The 22,882-nt window shown below is 33.6% G+C and overlaps 1 protein-coding gene across 4 annotated transcripts in view; it reads right to left on the reverse strand.

Annotated features, from left to right (window-relative positions):
• Positions 1-22,882, reverse strand: part of LOC128180132 (neuroligin-4, X-linked-like) — a 47,072-nt gene that overhangs the window by 18,734 nt on the left and 5,456 nt on the right. Inside the window, exon 1 of one of the 4 annotated variants that reach the window (XM_052848007.1) lies at positions 11,739-12,278. The exons of 1 other annotated variant lie outside the window; for it this stretch is intronic. In XM_052848007.1, coding sequence (XP_052703967.1) covers positions 11,739-12,183 — 445 coding nt within the window. In that variant the 5' untranslated portion in view covers positions 12,184-12,278. Of the gene's footprint in view, positions 1-1,832; positions 2,197-8,869; positions 10,002-11,738; positions 12,279-22,882 lie in introns of those variants that run through there. 2 more of the 4 variants (XM_052848008.1, XM_052848011.1) reach the window with 2 other exon arrangements.

Consider the following 22,882-nt stretch of genomic DNA (forward strand, 5'->3'; position numbering starts at 1 on the left):
GTGGGCGTGATCGGTCAGCAGAGGATGCTCACTCCTCCATGGCACCTGACCTATACTTTTTTTAACAGATCCGTGTTAACCGTTGTTTGCATTGCTCCTGTTTTGTATTTTCCCTTTGGATGTTTGATTTTGAACACTGTCAGTTATCGCCAGGTGACACTCTAAACTTTTAAAGCAATATGAGCTGTTGTTATATAATTTAATTTTGCTGCAAAAACCTGCTACTATGATAAGTGTGCATGTAAATTAAACTCTTATGATAAATAAAATTTGAAAGAATCATTAAATTTCGTCAGAAGAAAGATTTATCTTCTAAGGAATATATATAGCAGATCAATTTTTGAACAGGACGACAATAATTCAATTTTGCTTCATTTAAGGCTTCTTTACGGCTTTTCCAATAAAAATATGGCTAACAGAACTTTAAAAACCGTGATATTTTTGACATTTTAGTAGAAAGTAACATTTTTCGTAAAAAAAAAAAATCAGCATGAAAATTGCAGCTTATATTGCTTTAAGGTAGTCCTGACGGGTAATTGGTTTGGTTTACCCTCCTTAATACACTTGGGTGAATTTAGTCCTTCAGGTTAGTACATGTATATAGTATAACGAGCGCATTAACTAACCCCAAATGGCCACGCTAAAGAATATATGAGCAAACTAGGTGGCGCTTCACCGGAAATAAGAGAAGGAACTAATAGAGAGAATTGTCATTAAGAGCTCACCGCTATCCTTTGCGCATGAACTGAATAGCGCCCTTGTATCGGAACGGGCGCCAATGACAAAGATAATCCTTGATTGAAATTGCATTGGATAAGGATAGTGATATTTTTTTAAGGAAACCATTGTATTATAAGGCAAATCTAATTAGAAAAGCAGAATAATAACAAAATTGTTGATCTTACTATTCTCTTGAGCGCAAGGTTGGCGTTTTTTTTTTTCAGAATAGAAATTTAAAAACATCCAAATTCAAAAATATTGTAATATTGATTCTCAAGCCCAGCTTTTAAAGAAAACACACGAAAAAGGAAAAAAAAACACAAAAAGAATTGCACATTGTCAAGATATTCTCTTGCGCAAGGGAAAAGGAAAAACAGCTTTCATTTAAAATCGTTTTCGTTCCATCTCGTCAGCCCATTGATTTTAACGTTCACTGTAATGAATCGACAAATGTTGTTTAAGAGACACGACGTGAATTATTCTTGTCGTCCTCGTTTTTCTTTTGTATTACATTTATGCGGTAATTAAATGTTTCGTTAAATATCAGAGTCTATGTGCCTCGGTTAAATATTTAAATTAAGAATGATGGCTACATGTAGATGATCAAGGTCGGCTATCTCTAGATTATACAAACCGGCATTAAACACACCCAACCCAATCCCCCCCCCCCCCCCCCGTGTAAAAATTCAATTTTGTTATTAACAAAATAGTGTAACTTATATCTCGTAGTAAAAATTAAAGTTAAAGTGTTTCTAAAAATGAAAATTTAAATTCAAAATTTGAATTCAACTTCATTCACTTCAAATTCCGCGTGCATGCAAAAATTACATGTACATGTAAGATTATATTAATGGGAATGTGTAATGAACATCAAATCAAACATTATCTTGAATGCCATCGTTTGCTTTTGAAATCAAATATCGTGGATTATACAGATTGCGATCGATTCGGAATGGAACCGGGTCCCTAGTCATTTCTCATTGCTGACATCGGTCTGTCCTGTCGCAGACACCCAGTAATTAATTGATTTCTAGATCTGCCCCGGAATCGTCCATCGTCCTGCGCAGACACGCACTTCCTGTACAGGAAATGGATAGCTAGCTAGTACTTACCGGTGGGGATGTAAAGATTGAGATTCAAGCATTCTTCTGAAGAATGGATCACGTGCTTATAGACCGAGGTCCGTTGTATGGACATCCGTTTCGGCTCTGATACGGTGAACCAACCATCCCATAGGCTTCTCTGGTTGCAGGAATGTCCGAACATGCCTGCTTTACGGACTAAGTCCCAAAATGTATAAATGTCCTTTGAAGGCATGAAGCGGTATAATCCTTTGTCCATTGACCCATATTCTATTCCTCTGAATGAGTCGACATCTTGCAATGTAAAATTTGAAGCGTATTGCAGATCTACTTGGACGCCGCGAAATTTACCAAGAGACGTGGTGACAATATTTCGTCCAAACTTTGAAATGATGAATTCACAATCCACAAGACTTAAGTGGAGATGAGATATCAAGAGCAACAGCACAAGATACATGACTCTCTTTGGCCGAAGTTCTGTTGGGGAGGGTAATTGTTATACTAAATGAGAAGAAGAAGGGTGCATGCAGGTGTACGCAACCGCTCATGCTGTTTTATAAGATAGGAGCACGGTATGTTCTCTCCTTACTTCCGTGTCCAGTATGTGTAAACTGTCAAAACAATGAATTCCAAAAAGCCCAGCGTACATCCTATTGACGAAATGATTGCGCCAAACGTGAGAGAAAAGATATTTTGGCAGCGGCGCGTCTTAACCAAAATATACTTGATTTCAGATATACCTTTAATCCTTTGTTAGATTGATAAGTGTACATCGAAATTTTATGTTTGAAAACAAGTTGCACGAATTTTCTTTAAACATCTTATACAATTAGCCGCTTACAACAGAAAGAGGGTCTTAACCAAAAACAGGTGCTCGGTTCTTAGAACATATGTTGTGCAATTATGAAAACGGAACTCTTCAGTGGAAAAGTCTTATTTTGACATCAGAAGACTCCGTGTATACATTAAGATATATAAGAGAACTTGAATAAAAGAACGTGGGATTACGACCTGATAAATACAAAGGAAGTGGTATTAAAGACAGGAAACGATAACTGCAGGGTGATGTCAAGGTCAAACTCATCAGCAACAGAGAGTTGAAGCCTTGTCTTAGTGGCATAACTCTACTGTGTTCATAAATTCACAATAAAAGGCCGTCTGTTCTTTTAACTAAGTTACCCTTCTTTACATGTATATCTGATTTGTTCTACTTGTTTCCATTCTCGATTTTTTTTTCCAATGAAAAATGTACATTCAGAATGAGATGTACATTTATATAGAGACCTCCGACTGGCTCGAATACTATTATTTAATCTTTTAAATTGATGAATAAAAAATTTAAAAAATCTATAATTAAACTGTGAAATATGAGAGAGAGAGAGAGAGAGAGAGAGAGAGAGAGAGAGAGAGAGAGAGAGAGAGAGAGATATTACTTAAATAGTTTAAAGGTTTTCTTTCGTTACGCGAACCGTTGAGATATAGATTTACATGTAGTACATATACTGTACTAAATGTGATTTTATTAAATATTAATCATATAGTCAGAAAAGTAAAAGCATTAGCTAGAATTGCCAATACTGTCGCCGTTTTCAAGCTGCACAACTTAAAATTCTGCCTCAGATACTAGTACATGTATAAATATTAAGCTAAATGATCCCAAGGTCTGCAGTGGTCAGAAGACTGAACAATGAGACTGGCATGAGACTGACCAATGAAATATTTATAAAGTAACCATTCATGTTTGTTTCGGGAAAGCTACATAATTATTAGTGATGAATTCCACGAGTACATTACCAGAGGGGAATGCAAATCAACTCAAATCAAATCAACCCCAAATTCAACAGAATTTTCAAGGAACTTTAAGGGAAATAGCACTTCATAAAATTGATTGAAGTGCTTTTTCCATTGCCATCAAATCTTCGTTTAGACAATAGGTTAATATAAAGTACACAAGACTGTAGAAAGAGAGACAATTCAAGCTGCACAAAAATGCACTTCGTACATTGGCGAACTGAAACAGATTAGATCATGATTAGCAGGAAGAAAACACGGTTCTAATGCAAGAGAATTTAAGCTTTTATTTCGATAAAAATTCAGAAATCAAAGTTATTCCTCTGTTTTATACTGGGAAAACAAAAACGCTATTGAAACAATGTATGTTTAGTGTTGGCATATCATCAAAGATACGGATTATTTTTGGACGCATTGAACATATTCTTGAAAGAAATGATTAGAATTTGGATCTGAAATCTAAATATAAATTCATTGTCTAGCTTTCCTTTGGTTCTGAACCAGAAGAGAACAATAAATGTATCTAATAAATGGGTTTTGAAGGTGATACTCTGCATGTTAATAAAGAACGCGTTTTGTTCGTTTCAAATAATGCACTGCCTTTGATATTAAACAATTAAGAAAACGTTACATAAACATCAATGAAATTTAAGACCAAAGCAACATAATCATCAGATAATTTCTGTATAATACATGTAACCAAGAAAGAGCGTTTATGGGGAGATCCGTTTTATTCGAATTTCAAAGTACTTATATACACAGGTGTTGAAAAGGACCTCGTGAACATGTACATATAGTACATGTATTTCACAATATGCGCTCACTACGCATACTGTACATGTAATTTTTATCAAAACGTTGAATATACATGTACTGTCTTCTGTTGAACACAAAAAATCAATAAGCTGACTTGGTCACAAGAGTGTTAAGTAATAAAGGCCAAATACAACCACGTGTAAACTCAGTATAAAATGACAATAAGTGATAAAATATCACGGTTTCATAAATATTCCGGAATGAGTTTGGATTTTCAAGGATAAAGTGAAGGAAAAGTTCTTTTTTCAAATGTTTTATAATAATTATGGAGTAAATTTTAATCACTTTATAACATAATTGGGTACATCTGTGTGCTGTTTGTGTGTTTGGGGGAATCCATGGAAGTTTCCTCTATCAGCATGCTAAATGTTCATGGCGAGATACTTTTAACTTTGTTCTGCCAGCCAGCATCCATTGTATAAATTCTCGCCGCTTACACTGTCAAAGTGGGAATAGATTGTCTAATGAAAATCCCAAGCGTTCCCATCTACGAATGACACGCAACAATTAAACAATAAATCTCTCACACAAGCGAGCAATCCATTATGATATGAATTTTGTCTTTTTTAGATTGAGGAATGAATTGTATAAATTGCACGAAACGAAATAAATGTCAACATTTGGGTATCATTGAATTTTCGTTTTTCTGAATTCGCAAAATGTAACTGCAAATAAAATCAAAGTATATTTATATTTTGAAAAGATGACAACAACAAAAAAATTCTCTTCTGTATACTGATTACATTAAGTTCTAAGATTGTCATCGACGATTTTATTTCATGCAATTAAAAATTATTCTAGAGCTAGTAATTTAGGCCTTATTTTCACGATCTGATTTGTAAGAACTATAACTTTCCAAGTATTACAAATCAGACTTTTTAAAAGGAAATACAATGTACAAAAGCTTGATTTGGAGTCACAAGTTAAATGTTTCGACCATAAAGGTTGATCTGAATATTGCACAATTTTAAGACAGGTTTCCCCCAAACTTTTGCAACGGAATAGACTAATTTAAAGATACATTGGTGTTAGATAAGTGAAATGAAAAAAAATCGTTCATAAAAATTAAATAAAAATAAAACAACACTGTACTAAATAAACAAGTACATTTGTAGGTAGTTTAAGTAACAACATCTTCTACTCATACTGTCATATTGTAAACAATAAAACAAACTGGAAAGAAATAGTAGAAAACTGAGGCTCTTATTCACAAGAGTTGAGCTAGGTTAGAATGGGTATGTTGTCCAACATATACTAAGTAACCGTTCTAGATTGCATCGTTTTATAAGGTTTGTATCCAGTATCTGCAATTTCTTAGAGGTAAGGGTAATTAATATTTACAATTAAATTCCATATCAGTATCGTTAATGATGAAATAATGAAGCCTGTTTGGACTGGAACAGTACAATCTCGAAATAAATTTTCACGTTTAGAAATGCAGTCAAACCTCTTTATCTCGAACTAGATTGGGCTGGTTAAACACTTCGAGATATACGAGTATTCGAGATATCAAGGGTAAAATACTTAAAGGTTAAGTGTTTGGGACCTAAAAATCACTTCGACATATCCATTGTATTCGAGATATCGGTGTTCGGAATACCCAAGTTCAACTGTCTTTTTTTATAACTCTTGAACCGCGAGATAGGGTCCTTTAATAATCACCCCCCATCCCCTCTTCGTTTCTTACAACGTTAAATCAATTTACCATTGATATATATTACCATTAACCACTTTCATTACCAACTGACATAAAGGACACTGTCATAACAAATGTTTTATATTCTGAAATAGGTCTGAAAATAGAAGAAGTAAGTCATTACAAGTGTCTGTGATTTCATGCTGTAGCTGTGATCCCGACTGATTTACTGGCTAGATGGTCGCTCAGTGTACAAGAATAAATCACATGCAGAGGGCTTAGAGAACGAAGGAAAAGCTGAGAAAAAAATAACAGTTTATATGCCTACAGTTATAGAAAGCTAAAAGTGTAAGGGACGTTAACATAGCATGCAACAAGTTGATCATTGCAATTATCTATGTGTAAAGGTTCCCAAAACAGTTCATTTGCTCATATACTGTGGTTTCATCAATATTCGTTGAATACCAATTTTCGTGGATTTCGTTCTTAAGTTGATCCACGAAATTAAATGTTCATTGAAGTTCAATTTCAACTAACATTTTGTATTGATAGGACCATTGGTCACGAATTTACGTATCCTTGAAACTGTAGTTTTCAGAAAATCCACGAAAATTGGTACCAACGAAAATTGATGAAACCACAGTACATGTACGTACGTAGAAAATATTAACTTAATTTCTGCATTCCATTTAACAGTATTTTAAGTTTTCTTGCAGGAAAAAATTATGTAGATTTTTTCGCCCCCCCCCCCCCAAAAAAAAAAGAATCATGCTTTGTTGTAAGAATAACAATTAAATTACGAAAAAGGTACTGGATCACAGCAATATTCAATATTGTACTTTACATTATTAATCGACCATTTTATTTACTTCTCTATTTCCTTCATACAATAACTGGACATATCGGGGGAAAAATTTCCTTTTTACTTTACTTCATATGGTAGATTATTGCAATTACCCAAAAGTACTCTGCATTGTTCAGTGCAGAGAGGATCTTTTACCTAACGCCACTGTCTAATGCCTAAGCGAAAAAATCGAAGACATGCTAGCACACTCCGCATTCTATCTTCATCCTTTCCGGATCTTCCTCTTTAGTAGTGAAAGCTTTTGGCTTGCTTTTTTATGATCTAATTTTATTTTCACGTTAATCACACGGGCATAAAATATCATTTGCCTCACTTAAATTCAATTTTCATTTTCTCTCAATTATTGGAAGACATTCGGTATGGTTTCGCTCCCTTGGCTAAGTCCCTTCGCCGGTTCCTTATCATCGTTTCATTTCGTCCCTTCTTTCCGCACAATGTAACGTGATGCCTTATCGTGGAGAAAATCGAGTTTACTTTCTTTGAAATTGATTTAATATCTCCGTACTTTCATGTTTGGGAGACCATAAAAGTTTCTTCTCCAGATGATTAATAATTTTGCCCATGTCTCAATTTCCATTAGAGTTGATTATTTACGAGAGCTTTGGAAGCCCAATAGAGAGACCTCAGAAACGGCAGTGCTTCCTGACATTTCGTATCACGTTAAAAGACTTTGCTAGTCAAGCTTTGTTCCCCTCTCCCATCTACATGTAAAATGAGCTAAAATGGCCGATAATCTAATTATCAGCCATGTAATTAAATATCAAGGATATTATTATGACGGAAAAAATTCTTTTATCAAAAAGATCAGAAGAATTGCAGACATTGTGTCCGTTTGTTTTGCTCTCGTTATTAGATTTTTTAATACGTATGCAGAAACTATTTTTATTAGGTTTTATGAGATGCTACTATGAGAAAGTGATCAGTGTGTTTATTTTACATTCTGAAAACAAAACAACTTCAGTTTTCAGGTCAAACACTGATTTGGTCAACACATCTCTCTCTCTCTCTCTCTCTCTCTCTCTCTCTCTCTTTGCGTTATTACTAATTTTAAAAGTTTATCAAATCAAGAAATCAAAACTAAAATGACTGTATAATCCCTTGGGAATTTGTTATATAACTGTGTAATTTTCAATCAATAATCTTTGATATTTATGAGAGAATGATAATAGTTTGGAGAAAAAAGGGACAAACATGAAATCAAATAAACAGACATGAGGAAAAGGCGATCGATATTCTTGTTTTCAAATCCCAAGATTCAAGAAAGACTAAATGTTCAGGAATGTAACTGCTGCAATGTCATCTGCTAAACTGCCATCTAGTTTTTTTTTCCAATGGTATTACTGGTAATTTAAGATACACTGGTATCGATGTATAAAGAATGAACTTCGGAATTTGGCTTGTAAAAACTCTACGTCTCAAACGTCTGTTTTCCATTGAGTTATTGCAAAATTCCACTTTTTGAAATATAACTAGTAGCATTAGTTGTCACTCTTGAAAGTACTAGTTATTCTTGTTTGTAAGATATGGACTTTTTCTTTACGGAATATTAGTTTATAAGCTTAACAAACCATATCTTAAAATGTTACGTAGATCTGATGGTTAAACTGTTAACCATTCATCTGCCTTAATGTAAAGAATCGGAAGAGGTGTACCTTTAGAATAATTGTCAAATCTTAATTGGTTTTGTCTCGGTCCAACGCTTGTTTTGCACTTGTTTGTGATAGAAGTGTACATTTTTCCTTGCTTTATATTATAGTTTAGTATTCTTAAGTCATGTCTGCAGAATTCCTATTTTCTGAAAAATTATATTATATTTTAGTTACTCTCCGTTTGAAAATCTATAAAAAGCATCAGTTTGGAATGAAACAAAATTTGTGTTTAAATACTGAATCTAAAAGTTATTATTATCAACAGGAACCGATCTCTCATTTACTTATATTACCTATACAATGTACTTACCTTGGACAGGTGCATAAACATTTAAGTATAAGCAGTCTTCGTGGTTAGTTTCATTATTCAATGCATATCTTTTCCTATCGCCGTTTTCTCTGAAATCAACCTTGCTCAGGGATTTTTTCGGACCCTGGGGACAAGAGGGTCCGGGATGTAAAGTGTCTACTATATCCCATTGTTCTGATATTGGCCGAGGGTACGCAAAACGGCGATTGTCATTGACGAAACTGCCATAATGGACGCCAATGTAAGCGTCCAAATCTCGGAGAGAAGACCGTTCCGGAAATCCCACGATGACCCCTCTGTACTTGCCCAGGCGAGTTGTAATTATCCTTTGACTTAGTTTCAGACGCTGAAGATTTGACTCTTCAAGTTTGATTTGTGACACACACTGGAAATAAAGAACGATTCCACAGCAAAGCCAATTTCTTTTCACAGACATCATACGCACCTTTAGCCGATGGATTGTCGATTCAAGTGCTAGGAGGTATTACGAAATTTCCACATTTGCGGGTCATAAATAACAGAAAGTTAGATGAAGAAGGAGAAAATATAACATTCATATTGTGTTCGTTATGGCTAATTTCAAACAGATCTATGGCTTTTCCGAGGAAAACTGAATCCACCTCACCGAGAACACCGTCATTGCGTGTACAGCACTTGTGCTGCAGGAGAGTGTGTTTCCTTTAGTTGTTTTTTGTTCATAACTTCTAATTTTTTCTCTCTCCAAGTTTCGTTTTTAGTGGGTTAACAAATCATCCTAGGGGAAACTTTCGTCTATTTTGCTGCTCGACATTCCCCATTCGACGTATTGCGTCAATATTTTGACATCTTATCGTTCATTTAGAAATGTGCAGTTGTTGCCTGTTAGCGTTTCCCTTCGGAAAACATCTGCTGCTTTCCCTGATTTAATTATTCCTTTGTATAAAAGGGTCTAGGGATGCCGATATCTCATTCCCTGCGGTAGAAGCAGTATCGCTATTTTTTTTTTATTATTCCACAGCTCTGTGAATAGTGGTCAAAGCGTTTTAATTCTTGGTGTATATATTTCCTCAGCCTCTCGTCTTATGTTGTTAAAGCACTTAATGAAGTTAGATCCCAAAACACGATATCCAAAACATCAATATCCCAAAAATCACATTGTTTAGTAGCCTATTCGGCCACATGGGAATTACTGGGATACAGCGGTGGTGTATCAAGTAAACTCAACCCATTTATAGATATCGGACTCGTTATGATTTTTTTCACCGATATCTATAGAAGTCACCATCAAAGACTCAAGATTCATTGATCAAAGATGGCTAGCTTACTGCTGTAGACAATAGACAAACAGCGGCGTCGAATGACACCCTATTGAAAATATTAGTTCGTGTGAGCAAAGGATGCAATAGTGTGCTTAAAAGTTTCCTGACGGAAGAAGGACTGATCATTTTACTTGTGTTATGTCCATTTAATATAAATAATTTCTTTCATGTCCCCTTTTTTAAAATACCAACATTTTTAAACCAGCTTTTTGTTAACCAGCAATTATTTTATCGATTTGTATTTTTTTTAATAATACAAATCAACCAGTTGTTATTTAATATTCTCGAGAGCTCATAAAAAGTACTTTATTTCAATATGTTTCAGAGATTGCTAATACATGTTACGTAACGTAGAACACTCGATTCTTTCCCTGTTTCGTGATCAATTAGCTACATTAATTGAGATTTTGCTCTCTTTCCGGTTGACTTTCTTTTAAACCAAATCACAATCGTCCCCTAATGGCGGAATTTATCGAATTTTTGGCCCATTTCAGTAACTATCATATTGACGATCAAATCTGCATAAAACGGGACGTCATTATGTTAACTGTTGAAGGCAATTACGGCTAACAAGAAACGACTCCCCCTAGAAGTCTGTAGCCTGGTTTTTATTGAGTTTCAGCCGGTGATCGCATGAACCAAAGACCGCCATTTCACAGCCGCGGAGTAATACTAACGACACCATTACTGGAGAAAACGAACCAATCCGTCTCCGACCGGAGCAATTTGATGGGTGATTCCTAGTTTTATTTAAGTTGAAGACGGTAGGCGAGATTTACTTCACCGACCAGACACATATCTTAATCAAATGTCCTCACTATGATGATGATGATGATGATGGTGATTCATGTGATGATGATGATCATGATGATGTTGATGATCATGACGAAAACGTCATACAAACAAACGCATATCAGTTGTTGTCATCTTGCTACAAATGTACCATTACTGATGATGATCATGACAATAATGACAATGATGATGATGATGATCATGACAATGATGAGATGATGATGCATGATCATAACAGTGAGGATGATCATCATCATGTTGACAAAAACTTCATACCAACAAACGCATGTCAGCTTGCTTCCCATGTTTTTAAACGCTGTACGAAGGTTCACAAATTACGTACAGTTTATTTAGAAGCATGAATATTCACTAGATTGCTTCACAAGAATGAATCTTAGGACATTATTTTGTGTATACAGTGTGTGTGTGAGTGTGTGTGTTGAGGGGGGACGATGATACAAAAACAATTACATTGTGAACTCTCATTTAACGATAATTGATAGAAACAGAGTGCTAAGCTGTCTGAATTTTTCCGCTACATACGGGAAAGTTACATTGCAACAAAGTCGAAAGGCTATTGACCCTAACAATGATGAAAATATCATTTACAGCTTAGAATAAATGCTGCATCGAGAAAGGGTTAACAGTGTGCAGGCAAATAGTCGTATAATGCACGTGACGGCCAATTTGTCAAAGTTGTCAAAGTGACGTCACACTGGCCTTGCATCCTTTCAAACTTTGTTATGGTAAGCAATGGTTTTGAGAATTCTAATACTCACCTTGATATGGAATATACAGGTTTAAATTGTGGCATTCTTCTCGTTTATACACAAGTCTGTATACGAGACTCTCGTAGAAGCGTTTCTTGGCGTCCTTAACTACCCCGATATTTCCAGTTTCACTTTGCATACAAACAAAATCGAAGTTGGTTGCCTCTTTGATTATCTTTATCTCGTCCTGACAAATCGTAGTCCTGTTGACTCTTGGAAAGATGAAATGCACGGAAAAGTGGTCATTGTCCGCATATGGCACCCCCATGATAGCCTCGATGTCAGATAGGGTTTCAGAGGGCCGGAAATGCACCACCACTCCCCGGAACTGGCATCCATTGACGGTAAACACCCTTCGCCCTCGTTTTAATTTTTCCAGGATTTCGGCTGAGAATGACACCAGGAACAAAGCCACGAAGACAAACTGCACAAGGGAATAGCTCTGCGGAGTCATTTTTTTTTTCTCCTAACAATCGACCACATGGAAACAGTATGGGAGAACAAAAATGCAAATATATTTATTCCAGAGAAAAAAAAATCTGAGTACAACTACTCTACAGGCATTGCGACTTTTACAAGCCTCCCCGTATACTTAACTGCCAATAAAAGACGGTTAGTGTCTGCCTTCATAACACTGATGACCGTTAATGCTGAAAGCAACTACTCGCGCGAATTTGCAACTTTCCCATTGTATATTTGATCTATTCTTGGCAAGTGTTAACACCAGCAACTTATAAACACCGAAATAGATGGATGCATGCATCCAAACCCCTTTTTTTGCTAAAATGCAATTAGCGAGCTTTTAGTTCTACAAACTGATTTTGAAATGGAGTTTGTTTTTTTGGAGATTCATTGAAGTTTTCACAGATGCTTGTCTATTCACTGGTAAACAAACAAAGACTTCCCAAGAATTATCGCAAAAATGTAAGTCGTAACTCTGTTTTTGTTTATAAGAACTTTAACGCCAAATAGATTTTAAAACCGATTTACCAACATCCTAGTAAGCAAATAGCTTAAGTAAAGTTCCTGAGGCCATCATTAAAATAACTTTGTTTCCCCTAACCCGACCCTAAATTTTCAAGTTGAGTAGGTAGGTAGGTAAATATTTTTTTTTAAGCGAGGGCTTATATATAATACATTATAAATTAAAAATGAAAAAATCAATCAATTCTTTAGTTAATACTTGTATCAAAACTAAAAAATACGACCAGTTGTAAAACAAAGTGTTATACTTAACTGTACAAATGGGAATTCATGTAAAACAAATTTAATATCGAATTCACAATTTGTTAATCTTTAATTTAAACATGTTTGATTCAATGACTAGATGTGCATGAATAGATTCATTATCATTTGTTTGTTGATGTACAATGTACATGTTAATAAACCTATATTTAAATATCATTTAAATGATAATTTACATAACTCAAAGTACATGTATCAATTAATATTTCAAAATTTGGTTTATAAAATGTCTAAAAGTATATTAAAACAATAAAAGTTGATAAACTTAAGTTAATGTTATAAATGTGGAAGAAGTACAATGTTATTTAATGATTCTACAATATTAAGTTTACACAAAATCACTACACCTGCAGTGAATATCTTTCGTTGACGAGGAAATGCGTGTCTATACAAAGAAATATTAACCCAAATTTGAAACATAATGCCAAGGAAGAAAAAACACTTTAATTATAGTCATTAACAAAACCAACTGTTTTGTTTCTGTTGATTTGAAATTTGACGAATTCTTAAGAGAACTGTTTGAATTTTTCACAACATAAAAATCATTTCAAAGGTACTAACATAATTTTTGGGAGAATTATTTCTCCCTAACAGAAAAGTAGGGAGAAGTTTGAGAAATCAGGGAGACTGTCAGTATTTGACACAGCATGACCTTCAGGAATAATGATATATATGTTTGTTATTTAAATGATTATTATTTTAATTTTCCTAGGGTTTATTAACAAGACCCGTGAACTCAAAATACAGGGTGAGTTCAACTTTTTCGGAGAAAATTCCGGCGAAGTTACCGATCATATACATGTATAAAGCGAGTATTTCGCCCATGTTGATGATCAAGGCTAACAAAATGATTGTACAACGAAAAAGATGTGGGTCTTTAAAAAACGAATATGGGTAAAATTAGGTTGCAATAAAAAAAATTCTTTTCAATGTGGTAAAAGAAACAATTCAGTCGGCGGGTTTTAATTGAGTCGGTCGCGTTAGGGGAAACATAGATATTTTTAATTTTGGCCTGAGTGTATTTGTATTCAATGCTACAAATCTAAGGGAAGACCACGTTCGGACGCTGAATTTTGAAGCAATGATCTGTGAATATAAAGTGAATGTCTGTGACTGGACTCAATACTGATTACACTTACACATAATAACTATTTAAAATTAAAAATTTAAAACATTCTCAAGTAAATCTTTTCTTTCATTTGCAAAATGTACATACATGTACAAATACATGTTTTGTATTATGTATGCATGTGTACAGGCATAAACTTATTTAGGCTTATATTTTATTAAAAAATCCTCGCTTGCCAAATGTTTACATGTACGATCCACTTGCAAACCAAATCCTGGCATTGAGATCTTTAGCAAGAGTTGCCTCGCGTTATCCGACGGAACTGTCAAACAAATTACAAAAAGAAATGTGAACACTTCACAGAAAATTGACAATTGGGGACTAAAATGCATAGTAAAATGAATCATATGACTAGGTAGGCCTAATCTTATTCACTTATTTTACCATGATAACAATTTATATTTATCCATGAGCTAAGGGATGGCTTTGCGTTTTGTATAAGAAAAAACGATGAGAAAATAAAGCATCACCCCAAGATTTTGTGTTCGTGAAATACTAGTACTTCATTTTCATCCGTTTATTTCAGATGGGACCTGTAAAAATATAACTCTGATAGTGAATGAAATAGTCGATGATACTAATTTTTAGAGAGAAAAAAAACCCCGACAATTTATGGTTTAAATCTTAGAATCGGGACAGGCGCTATATATATACTGGCTTTAAATAAATCTTTGTCGTTAAAAATAACTATAAAAATACAAATAATCATTTAATATCAAGATCTAATAAATGAAAGGTGCCTACAGGTTTATAATAAAATTTATGATATAGATTCTTTCAATGATGCTTCATTACAATAAGCTTTGTTTGATAGGGTGTACCCGGAGGGGGGGGGGCTAAAATTCTTGGAAAACACAATAAAAAATCAAGTTTTAATGTCATTTTCAATCAAATATGAAGGAAATAAGGAACAAATTTAGGAGTGTTGTCCATTTTTGATTTATAAAATATATCTAGAATGCATACAGTCTCCCCAAAAACGGAATTAAACAAGCTCGTGACCTCCTCGTGACCTCCTCTTTAAATGTGATGTCAAATTGAATATAGGTACCGGGACTACTTTTCCCGTGATTAAATATGAAGGAAATAAGGAACAAATTTAGGAGTGTTGTCCATTTTTGATTTATAAAATATATCTAGAATGCATACAGTCTCCCCAAAAACGGAATTAAACAAGCTCGTGACCTCCTCTTTAAATGTGATGTCAAATTGAATTTAGGTACCGGGACTACTTTTCCCGTGATTAAATATGGAAATTGTTTAATTTTATACATACACTGTAATTCCTTTAACGCCGTAAAGTACGGGGGGGGGATTCAAATCAATTATGACGTCATAATGATTCTAGCATCAAAAAGACACCCTGGCGCCGCCGCCACGTGCACCAACATTTTTGAATCACTCAACTCAAATCCTTAAAGAAACAATGGATGTATTTGAGGTCAAAACTTAGACTTGAGGCTGAGTATTGACTTGAGCAAAGTTGGTGACAGTTGGGCCGGGTATCTTTTTGTAGATCTTGACCTAGATTAATGTTTTCAGCAGAAATATACTGGATTTTATTTCTTCTGAAACGTTGAACCACAACCCTAACCCTCCTCTCACAGTATAATAAAATATTCAAAAGTACTGAAATATAATTGAAATTATATATATATATATAGCTATGTCAAATTTGAACGTATCTAAATTGTTCACAAATAAAGACCGTAGTAGTACTGTTAGAAACCTGGTTAATTAAGCAAAACAAAATCAAAAAAATTTCCTGTCAACTTATCTAAAAACTAAGCCATCAGTTCATTTTTACCTCGTTTTATTTCCACTTGAATATACTACATGTAACCAGAACACATTAACAGTAATTTAGTCCCATTCAAACTTTTATTTTAGCAGAGAATGCTTAAGGAAAGACAAAAATTAAAAAAAATAAACCAAATGAACTCATAATTCATTGAAAGACAATGATTTTTATTGCATTCAAATTTAATGACAGAACGTGATAATTTTTTTTTTGAATGAAAACTTAATGACCTCAATTTTTTTATTGATACGTAAAAAAATCAGAAAATTAGATTGAAAAAACCTACTGTATGTATTGCTTTAAGCTTATCCTGATGTTTCACGATGCAATTGAACAATGAATGCAAAATTGCATAAAAACATAAGCGATTTTTTAAATATACAAATTCTTGGTGGGATGTAAGAAAATTAAGTGTCCTTCTACATTTTACAATTTTGAGAGAGAGAGAGAGAGAGAGAGAGAGAGAGAGAGAGAGAGAGAGAGAGAGAGAGAGAGAGAGAGCAGATTTAATGGAGACATTTTCAATGAAGCTACGCGATGAGTATTCATTTAATTTTTTAAAGGATCTAGAAACAGGAATGATAACTCCCTCAGCGTTGAGTAAAGTTTATGTATAGACTGCCTGTAGCCGGTAATGTCACGTTTCCATCTTTCTCTGTATAATACTGTACGTCAGGCGCTATTGAAACTTTTCAATTTATATTTCTAATAAAAGAATGCAACATGCGTGGTCACAAAATAACATGCTATTTAGGTTAGTCAGATCAATGCGCCACTGACATTGGCGGTGAAATTTCATAAAGCCGAAGTTTTTTACTCTTTAATAGCAGTTAAAAATTGTATAAATTTTAAATACTAATTGGATAGACATCATTTGAAGGTAAAGTTTTTGTCATTAGCCGATAAAATGTTCTTTATTATAGAAGACCATATGCAAGACCATAACTTATTTTTTAGAAAGTGATGGATTTTAAATGGCCATTAACCAACTACTTGTGCTTTTTATAAAACTATCTTGTACTTAAAATGTACGTTCATAGGATATTGTGTTCAACAACGAACAAGCATTTTGGTATAACCCAACACGAAGTGAACACCTTTTTCATGTCTACAAATAGGAAGTACACTTAGAGTTCTATTTCTGAAAGTATGGTACAAAGACAATCCCGGTTCTTCCATGACATTACAAAAATTAATGATTTCTAATTTACGACAACAGCTAAGAGTTGAATGTCCTTGTATTTAATGATGACTTAAATCACGGAGGAAAACTTGGTCTCTTAAAACAGGCGTTCTTTAAAAATACTAATGCAAGCTCACTTTTGATACCGATGCCTACAGAATTCAATAATCCGGTCTATTTTCGTTTTTCTTTTTTTGCAGTAAATTATAAATGTAAGATTTTCGTTTTCGCATAAGCTTTAAAATATATACAATGAATTTTAACTTTAATTTGAAAAAAAATTAAATGCTAAAAAAATCGGTAAACAATGTCGATCATTTTAAACTCTAGCTGTGCAAGAACATGAAAGAATGCATAACAGACGTACAGTAGATAATACAGGGAAAATTTTCTATTTTTTGTAGCGTCTAGAAAAAAAAAGAATGAATAAAATACTTTTTCAGCAAATTACAAATACGCCATTTCAGATCAATTGTAACTGATGCATATCCTTAATGAGGACATATCGGAAGCCATCTTTCCTACGAAAGCAATAAAACAGGTCTCATGAAATATTTAATCTTGATTATGTAATACACAATACCATACTGTGAAAAGCAATGCTTTTGATCACAAGCCATTTGTCTACATGTAATTCAGTTCAAAAGAAATAAAAGTAAAACAATCTAGGAATTTATATCACGCATAAATTGCTTACGAAGGCAGTTTTGAGTATGTAAAAAAATTAGAATGAACTAGTCACACCTTATGTCACAAGATATTGAGAAAAAAAGATTTAAAAAAAAAAAGAACCCTACTAATCCCACATATTTCTCGTCGAATAAGTTCCTGTAATTTTTAAATTTTAGATTTTAAATAAAGCGATTTTAATGATTAATTAAGTCGGTATAAAAGAAAGAATCCAAAAACTTTTCGTTAAGGTACTTCACTACACCTACACTTATACTTTTTAAGACGCTACGTCACAAGAAGGCGATTTAAATGTTTTATTAAACTGTTTATATCGTTCGATGAGGTTGTATATCATCGTAGCTCAGTGGTAAAGTATTGGGCTGCTGAACCGCAGATCATGAGTTCGAATCCGCCTGGAGCTTTTGTTCATCTTAACTTAATCAAATTTTTGAAAATGTAAATTTTCATCCAAAATTGCACTTTTTGCCTATTAGACTTAAATACTTCTTATCCATTATGATATCTATAATAATCAAGTAATTTTCTGCTGATTTGAGAAAATATTTCACGATAAAGCAAGGACGGTAACTCTCTTAGCGTTGGGTGAAGCTGATATAGACTGCCGCTGAATACATTATGGTCACAGTACAACATCATTTTGTAATATAAGAGTCAATAATTTACTTAAAATTTGCCGATGCATATTCCTTAAGTGGAAATTTGTATTCATTAATTACGTTTAAAGAATTTTTTTCAATTAAAAAACTAATTGGATAGACTTGATGGAATAAGTATATTAGATCGTTGAAAATTTCACCGCAAAATGTTATAATTATATCTTATAATAGAACTTACGATCCTATAAAAAGTCTTATTTTTTAAATGGCCATTAATTAACTACATGAGCTTTATACACAACCTATCGAAAACTTTTAATGTTCCTTGTTCGTTCAATTAGAAAAATTTGGCATCATAACAAGTTTGCATTTTAATATAACTAAACACGTATAGAAGACACGTTTGCGTGGCTTCAAATAGGGCACACTATCAAAGTTTTATTTCTGGAAGAAGAGAAAAAACTGCAAATCCTGTTTCTTCGCATGATATTAAAAAAATTAATGATTTCTTATTTTATGTCAACAGTTAAGAAATGAATTTCCTTGTCCAGAGTAATGAGTTAAATCATGGTCACTCAGAACACGAGATCTTTCAATGTCAATTCTCTGTAAAGACCAAAAATATTACTGTAGCATCATTGGCACACACCATCTCAGATTTTCATGAACCTTTCTCAGTTGATACTTATAAGGTACATTACTGTATGACATTTCCAACCATCACAACTCACTGTTTATACAGATTCACAGATAATTTAATTCGTAATCGTGTTATTGTTAATAACACTTTTTGAAAATTTTTATATTTATAAGAGTTTGCGAGTTCCTTTCTTCCATGTAATAAATGAAGTTTTTTGTGTTGTAATTGAGTTTGTATTAAAAATTGTGCTTTAAACCCAAAATTATACACAATGTATCTAAACTTTGAAAAAAAATATTCTGAAAAGACGGTGAAGGTTTTATTTCTGTTGCATCCACGAGAAAAAGGTCTATAAAATGTGGAAAAGGGCTTTTCAACAAATTACATGTACAAATATCGTAATTTGGATCAATTGTAACTGGTGCGTATCCCTAATGAAGACATATCGGAAACCATCTTTCCTAAGATAGCAAGAAAGCCATAAAACAAGGCTCATGAAATATTTAATCTTGATTATGTCATACACAGATGCGTAGTGTGAATAGCAATGTTCTTGATCACAAGCCATTTGTCTTATTCAAACCAAAAGAAAGAGAAGGGAAAAAAAAAACATCAAAGAATTTCTATCATGCATAAATTGTTTACGGAGGCAGTTTATGAGTACTACGTATATGTAGCGAAAGAACACCAATGTGTTGAGAAAAAAGGGGGGGAGGGGAAGGTAAGCACCATCATCAGCTCTGCCGCGAAATTATGTCACCGCGAAGTAGTTTTTCACTGGTGAATCGCGAAAAAAAAGTTAGTTTAAAGTATATGCCTAGGTAATAAATAAAATATACAGTTCTAATTTCTTTTAATGGATCTGTGACCATGGAAAAAAATTTACCGGGATAACCAGTAGGAAAGATTATACGACTGAATAAACGCTACCCCAGGGTTCCTTCGGCATTTACCTAATAAACAGATTCCATGCGTATGCAAATACGTTTCTTTTTTTATACAATTAGTGAACCATTGTTATACTAATTCAAGTCCCTGATTGGTACTGAACAAGAAACACGAGAATGTCAAGCAATACAATGGAACATTTTTTGCACTTTTCACGGCCCATTTTAAGGTGCTGAGCCGTGGGGGGCTGAAATGTCTTTAATATAAAGTATTAGTACCTTTATATCTGTTTTACAAAAAAATGTACTTTTTATATCTAGTTCAATGACACGAAAAATAATCAAGATCGATTTTCATTATATACCAATTTGCTAATAATCGGGTCAGTCATTAATTATATTTTCTTACATATTGTTTAAAAATATATACTTTGAAATTTATATTTTACTTTTGTTTAAGAGACAGTACCTTTTGTTACAAAATTTAATTTTCCTTTGTTCATAATTTTATTCGTTTCCGTTTCTTTATCGTTGGTAAACGTACATGTACTCAAGAGAACATTACAGTACCGTAAGGTTTTTTAAAGGACTAAGACACGAGTTCAAATTTTTCAAAATAATTACTCCATTTTTAATGTCTAAAATGGTCAATATGGATGTTTTTAAGTTAAGTCAAAATTTGAAATTCAAATATCGAGATAAAAGAGAGTTATAGGAGGATTTAAGGGGGATATGCGGTCATATTGTACATTTGAGGATAAGAATGAAAACATGTCTTAAACTGGCTTGTTTCTGTCCGAAACTGACCAAAACTGTTGCCAAAATATATAAAAGCAATAAATGCATTTTTAATCATTAAAACAGCTGTCGAACATATCTGTTACAACTTAAATAAGCAAGCTTAGACCTTTTTCTCAACAAATGGTTGTAGAGAGGATACCAATGAACCCCCAGGTCTTCCTACCTTTTCAGATTTTAAGTCTCTTGCTGCGCAGTTCAGCAGCTGTTTTAATGATTAAAAATGCATTGTCCTGTACTTGTATGCATACGTTTCAAACAAAATGACATGTAGGACTTCATATTTATTGCTTTTGTATCTTTTGGCAACTGTTTTGTCAGTTTCGGACAGAAACAAGCCAGTACAAGAAATGGTTTCATTCTTATACTCAAATGTACAAGATGGCCGCACACCCCCCTTAAAAGTCTTTGGTTTGTACACAAAGCTCGTTGTTGTTTACATGTGTATTGTATTGGTATATTAAGTTTCAATCAATTGCTGCTTTTTGTTGTTGATAAAAAAATAGCTTATGAACACATTGAATCAGTCTATCTTGTTTGCCACAATTTTTTTGGGCCAAAGAAATGGTACTATCTTTACTATACGTTATTTGTACACAAATACAAGGCCCGAGCTTGTTAACATAACAACCCCTTCTTTCCTCTGTGTCTCGCTTGTAACTTGATTTTTTGGTCAATCATTCACAAGTAATTTAAAACCATTTTTATAATTATACAAATTAGAAATAAAATTTCCATCACAAATCGTGTCAAACTCCCTTCGAACATGGTAATTGTTTTTAATGGATAATTATTTGAATCAAGTTCCATATATGTGTTATTTTGTTTAAAGTAGAAACGAAAACCAGTTCAAACAGAAAGAGTAAATAAATCCCATTTTCGAACTTTCGCCAATATTTGTATCCACTATGAAAGACTAAACAGATTTGGACTTTTATCGTTGTGCAAACATGTATTTTGCAAATGTACACTGTACGTTCTAAACACACGAAGTTTTGTTTTTGTTCAACCCGCCACTTTTAATGTACATAAAACTGTAGCATAATTTGTTTAATATATTCAATAAATTGCATTCATACTGATATGACCAGTGAATTTGTCCACGTATCTTTGAAACACCTTAAACTAACACACATTTGCTTTAACTTTTTGTGAGAACCAAAATTGTGCATGCTGCAAAATGACTCGGTGGTGGCAGAATGAACAAGCAGTTTCTCCATTCAAACAACAGATCACATAGCATGCTGACTATATGTTGTATACTCTGAATGAACATACTTCAGACATTCAATATTTATAAGAGGATGTTAGGATCAAAGCGAAACAAACTCAAAGCGAAACAAACTCGATAATTTATTTACACTGTTCAAAAGGCACTCCCCTTTTTCCATTGAGTAAAAGATAACAGTCAAAACATGTTCTTGAAGTAAACTATTTTTTATTACAATTCTCGATTACTGAAACGCTTTAAATTGACATCATTAATTATTACATATATAGATTATTTTTCAAAGAGCCATAATTGTGTATAGTTTGGTATCTTATTTGCAACCTTTGCGCTATCTTTTTTGGCAATTAAATATTGATGATTTTTCAGAAGTTTGTTTTTCAAAGAATATGATTTATTTTCTCAATAAAATGACAAAAAAAAACCCCTGAAGGATCGACTTATCGCCATCTTTGATAGACCAGACACAAAGATGACATAAGAGACATTAGCGTGACTCTTTACATCTATATCCATCAATTTGTAAACAACATGAAAGTGAGATTTGATACATTTTTCATGTTTATGCAAAACGCACTGCATGCATGTACTTTGTGAACTGCTAAAAGAGACTCTTAAAATTCAACTTCACTGATACAGTGACATGTATTCTGGTCTTAGAGGAAAGGATTGCATGATTACAATGTATATTGATTCGTCTGTTTCCATTTTACATGTATAAGCGGTAAGCAGTTGGTTAGATTCCCGGCCAGGACATTGCGATGCAACACTTGCCTTCGACAGTATAACTGCTCTTTTTGGCAGACCTTATATACAGTAAAGATCCCAATGTCGATGTAGCTGTTTGCACGATAAAGAACCCTATCTTTGCGCATAGAGTGCAAAAAATGTGCTTAAACACTGAGTCATTGCAATTGGCGATATCTCCATATGAGTGATAAATTCCCGATTGA

Source organism: Crassostrea angulata, chromosome 4 (assembly GCF_025612915.1).
Source record: "Crassostrea angulata isolate pt1a10 chromosome 4, ASM2561291v2, whole genome shotgun sequence".
NCBI lineage: Eukaryota > Metazoa > Mollusca > Bivalvia > Ostreida > Ostreidae > Magallana > Magallana angulata.